Source organism: Geospiza fortis, unplaced genomic scaffold, assembly GCF_000277835.1.
Source record: "Geospiza fortis unplaced genomic scaffold, GeoFor_1.0 scaffold387, whole genome shotgun sequence".
Taxonomy (NCBI): Eukaryota; Metazoa; Chordata; class Aves; order Passeriformes; family Thraupidae; genus Geospiza; species Geospiza fortis.
This window is the reverse complement of record NW_005054546.1, coordinates 528,397-533,412: the sequence shown is the minus strand read 5'-3', so window position 1 is coordinate 533,412 and position 5,016 is coordinate 528,397. Positions and strand designations below refer to the sequence as shown.

The 5,016-nt window shown below is 54.1% G+C and overlaps 1 protein-coding gene across 3 annotated transcripts in view; it reads right to left on the bottom strand.

The window, feature by feature from the left end:
• TMEM79 (transmembrane protein 79) overlaps nt 1–4,013 on the bottom strand; it is an 8,018-nt gene extending 4,005 nt beyond the window's left edge. The window contains exons 1-4 of one of the 3 annotated variants that reach the window (XM_031063966.1): nt 3,759–4,013; nt 3,180–3,710; nt 2,757–2,970; nt 2,035–2,538 (exon numbers count right to left, since the gene is read on the bottom strand). In XM_031063966.1, coding sequence (XP_030919826.1) covers nt 2,334–2,538; nt 2,757–2,970; nt 3,180–3,710; nt 3,759–3,909 — 1,101 coding nt within the window. In that variant the 5' untranslated portion in view covers nt 3,910–4,013 and the 3' untranslated portion in view covers nt 2,035–2,333. Of the gene's footprint in view, nt 1–289; nt 349–2,034; nt 2,539–2,756; nt 2,971–3,179 lie in introns of those variants that run through there. The other 2 variants (XM_031063967.1, XM_005429390.2) reach the window with 2 other exon arrangements.
• Between the last annotated feature and the right edge of the window lie 1,003 nt (nt 4,014–5,016).

The window sequence follows — 5,016 nt, the reverse complement described above, 5'->3', positions numbered from 1 at the left end:
CCCCCGCTGCCCGTGAGCTCCCGCCTCGGCCGAGCCGCCCCACAGCGCCCCCTGCAGCCGCGGGGGAATCAGCGCACCCGCCCTGCCCGCCGGGAGCCACCCGCGCCCCTGCCGGCTGTGCCCGGAGCTGCAGCGCAGGGGAAACGGCTTCAAGGGAAAAAGATGTCAAAAATAGGTTAGGAACTGTCGGAAAATAGTTAATAATTGTAAAGCATGTACTGTTAGTTTGGTTATTATATTGTAAAAGAGGTTAAAAGGGTAGTTATAAGAAATACGGTACTCAACTTACCGTATTACACCTAAGTAAAGTGCATCACCCCCAAGGGAAACGAGCCAGCCTGGACAATTCTGTAACGGCAAATCAAGTGCCTTAAACCTTCATGCAAATGAAGGTTCCCAATAAAAGCCAATCCAAAGAGACAAAAAACAGTATAAAAAGGGCATCTGACCCAGGAAATCTGTGCTGCTCCACCTGGAACATCAGGGACATCGCTGCTCAAGAAAACCCAGCGCCGGTGCTGCAGCATCCTCGATGGGAACGCTCCTGCTCGGCCCCTTGCTTTAGGCCTTTTATTTTTTATAAGAAATGCTGAAATCACTTTTAGTACTGGGAATGTGGTCCTGTTTTTTAACAAAGACACTTAATGGGGTTTTTTGGTTTTGTTTAGTGCTGCTGCCGCTGTTTGTTATAGATACGTATTATAATATCGGCTTTTCACAAATGTTAACATGGATTTTATATGCGTGGTATTAAAATAACTTTGCTATAAAGATATAGTTTTAATTTCTGTTGTTAATTAAGCTTAGACATAGTAGTGAAATAGCTAATATAAGGATGCTTGTGTTAAAATGCCTGCTTGGATGGGATAACATCCAGTGAACACAGGATGAGGACACCTGCACAGATCTGCCAACCATGAGCACCCATGGTCTGAAGACAGCGTGGACCAAGACCCAAAACTGAAGATGATGATAAAAAAGGATTACAACCACAACCAAGGAATATGCATGCTCTAAAAAGGCGGATCCAAGGAGGAGATATGCTGAACAGTTCTTGGAACATGTAAACTAGTTTTGGGAAAAAGTTTACTCTGCATAAGGATCTATGAATATGCAACAGGCTGATGTAAGGGATAAGGTATTTAAGAGTGGTCTTGGCTGAGTGCCAAAATGCACCCTAACAACCTTTACTCTATGGTCCCTGTCTCCTATGACCCTTTATTAAACTTTTTAAATTTTCACAGGAGAGTGAACGTGGTTTTCACATTGTTGTTTGTTTGCCTAGTTATACATACACATACTAGTAAAGAAGTGTATGTATATCACTCTTCCCATATCTTTGCCTGAAAGCCCTTTGATTTCAGAGTTAAAATAATTTGGAGGGAAGGGGGTCACATTTTCCATTGCAGGGGAGGTTCCTGCCTTCCTGGATGGACAACACCTGGCTTTCAAACAAAGACACCTCCCCTGACACAGCTTCATTGCAGTCCCTCAGGTCCTTGATTCCATTCTCTGGTTGGGGTGGGCTGTTCTTGTGATCCAGCATTGCAGGATGGGAGATGGGACAAGCCAGATACCTGGCAGATCTGAAGCTGGAGTGGCTTTTCCTGGATTGGGTGGATTTTTAACTGCTTTGGGTTATGACTGACAACTGAGGCCATCAGAAATGACACTCCCAGGGGTCCATTCATGTGGAAGGAGGGGCTCAGCACCCTGGGGAGGACTGGCCATCCCTAGCCGTGGCAAAGCTGGTGCCATGTCACCCAACCCAGCTTCCTCCCTCCCGTCCAACCAACTGCTTTGTGAACTGGGTGCTGAACCTCCCCCAGGAGGAATAGGAGGGACACACAGGGTGAGACTGGCTATGCAGGGACCCAGGAGTGGGATGCAGGGTTTGGAGAGGGACAGTCTGGGGGAAACATTTTTTCCCTCTTGGAAACATAATTTTGAGGCTGGATGATTGCATCCTGTAGGCGAAGCTCTGAGTCATTCTGAGGGAAATTTAACTCACCCTCTGCAAACCAGGCACAAAGCTGCTTGGTAAGGGCTTTATTGGTCAAAGCTGGCTCCAGCAGGAGGGGAAGCAAATCCCACCCATTCCCAGGGAACAGGGCTCAGTGTGTCCTGCTCTTGTTCACCATCCAGCAGGAGTCTCCTGGTGCAGAGGGTTTGCAGCCTGGTTCTGTGGGCCCAGAAAAACCTCCCTGTGTCCAGGCAGGGAGAAGGAGCCTAGCTGGATCTGCCAGCACCCCTGTGCTGTCAGGACTCTTGAGGCAGGGCACGAAGGAGGGCTCACACCTCCAGGGTCCAGGCACCCCATCTCCTGGCCTCCCTCAGCCCCAGTGCCGCAGTTTAGCTCTGCTCTCCTTGGAGTGGCTCTCGGGCGTTGGCGCTGCCAGGGAGAGGAGGTTCTCGGGCTCCAGGACAAACATGCCATACAGGTTCCAGAGCAGCATGGCCAGGAGTGGCAGGAAGGTCATGCTGAAGCCGAAGGCACGGAAGGAGCGGCCGATGGCGTAGGACATCCAGAAAATCAACCTGGAGAAGGCAGAGGGTGGGGGCTGAGCCAGGTGATGCTATGGGGCTGGCACTCAGTGGTTCTGACCAGTGAGGATTTCCCTGCTGGAGGAAGAGGAACCCTTCCTGGCTCTGGTGAGCTGGGTGAGGTGCTGCCAGAGTGGGAGTTTGCTCCAAGGGATGGTGTTGGCTGGCTCTGACAGAGCCCAACAGCAGCCTGGGCTGAAGGAGCCACTTACCTGGAGATGGCGAAGAGCCCGGTGAGCAGTGGGATGAGCTTGAGGAGCTCCTGTGGGAGGTAGGTGGCCAGCACGGCCATGTTGAAGAAGTAGAGGATGAAGAGGTGGACGGACTGGGAGACGTAAGTGCGGTGGATCTCCACCTCCCGCTGGAGCTCTCCAAAGGGCTCCAGGGCAGAGGAGCAGAGGCGGGAGATGCCGCTGACGATCATTCCTGAGGGACAGAGAAAGGGGCTCAGTGCATGCCCAGAGGAGCCACAGTGGGGTTTGGGGAGCACCAGGAGGGGACAAAAACTCCCCCTGCTGCTCCTGGTGGGAGCAACAGAGCCACAAAGAGTCCAGCCCCAGCTCTGCTCCTGCAGCCCCAGGGCTCATGCAGCCCAGAGCAGGAGCAAAGCGCTCACACCCCAGCCCATGGCTCACCCAGCACGATGGGGAAGGTGGCAAAGGTGGCACAGCGCAGTGTGTAGACCAGGCGGGCGCTGACGGTGGGCAGCAGCGGGGCGTCGAAGGGCAAGAAGATGTAAGCTCCATAGATGAGGCAAGGGCAGAGGAGCAGGGCCCCTGCCACCGATGCCACGGCCTTGAGGTTATCAGTGCCACAGTCCCTGGCACACGGGCACTGTGACCCCTCGGCTGGGGACTTGGCCACGCGCCCCTCAAAGCCCAGTGGGTTCCTGTAGCGTGAGGGGCCGAGGGGGAGGAAGACCTGCTTGTGGTGGAGGCTGCTGGGTCTGTCACTGGGGGGGACACTGGGGGGAACATCCCCCCTGTCCTCCTCCCCGGGCCATGGGGTTGGGCGCTGCTTCTGCTTGAAGGGGCTCTGCTCGATGCACTGCGGGTCAATGGGCACAAAGACGTGGGCTGCCATCACGGGCAGCTGGGGAACTTCATCATCTTCGGCCTCAACTGTGGGGCAGGTGGGAACAGCTTCCTCTGGGTCTTCATGGCCCCCCTCAGGACTCGAGCGCTTCTTTGTCTCCACGAGCTCCGGCTGGCCCCGGGCATTGTGCTGACTCTGGTCCCATGGCAGGGTGGCATCAGGGTCCCCTAGGTGCTCATCTGGGGCTGGTGGCACCTTGTCCAGGGCCACCTTCCCCAGGTCGAGCAGAGCCACCTCCTCGGGGGGCAGGACAGGGTCTGCAGCAGCCATGAGAGTGTTCAGTTCCACACTGCCAGGGACGCAGCTGGGGGCTGGTAGCACTGCTGCCCGCACTTGAGGTGTTCAGAGGGGACAAAGTTCCTGTCCTTTCTGCTTTCACCCTGGAGAAAGGAGACAGATCAATTTATATCAGAAATTAGATGCTTGGGGTCACGTGCACAGCCCCAGTTACAAAGTGGGAGCAAACTGGCACCCCTGAAGCCCCCACCACCCACCTGTCCCTTGCACTAGGAGGGGAAAGCAGTGCCTGGTGTCCCCTGGCAGTGGGGTCAGGTACTGTCCTGGGAGGGGGGAACCCTGCAGGTGCAGGTCTGGCTGCAAAACGGGGCAGCCTGGGAATTGCTTCGGGGGTTCTGGCTGGGCACAGCCCTGATGATACAACTGGCTCCTCAGTGGCTCTCTCCTGGGCCAGGACCAGCCAAGCCCCGGGGAGAGGTGCCCTGGCTGCTTCCCAAAACCGTGGGGACAGCCAGCATGGGCCAGGTTTGCTGCCTCTTGTAGCTCAGACTGATGTGGGGTGGGCAAAAGGGGCTGCTGGGCGCCCTTCCTTGGGTGCAGGAGGCACAGGCAGAGCTCCCATGTTGTTACCCTTTAGGGGAACCTTGCCTCTTGCCCCATCCCGTGTGTCTCGCCTGCCGGAGCAAACTTATATTATCTTAGCAGTATTACAAATGAGAAAAACGAAGCAGATTCTCTCTTTCCTCAACAATTTTAAGTTTGTCCAGAAGTTTGACAAGGAGAAAACTTGAACAAAACATCTGTTTGAGTGTGCTGAAGTCCAAACTGAAGGAAGGGATTTTTTTCTAGAATTGCTGGAGATAGGGCTAACGAGCCCTAACTAAATAAATACTCTGACAAAAACTGGCAGCCATGTGAATTAGATACAGCTCTCACTGAAGTACATTGCCAGTGGAGGGTTGAGACTTTTCCCCCAATGAACTGCCAATTATCCATAAGCAGATTTTAACTATCAACAGGTTATATGGGAAAAGACTGGAGCAAAACCAAAGCACATTCATCCCTGCACCCTCAGGAGCCCACAGGCGTGGGGAAACTGAGGCACGGAGGCACTTGGGGCTTCCTCCGAGCTCCACACAC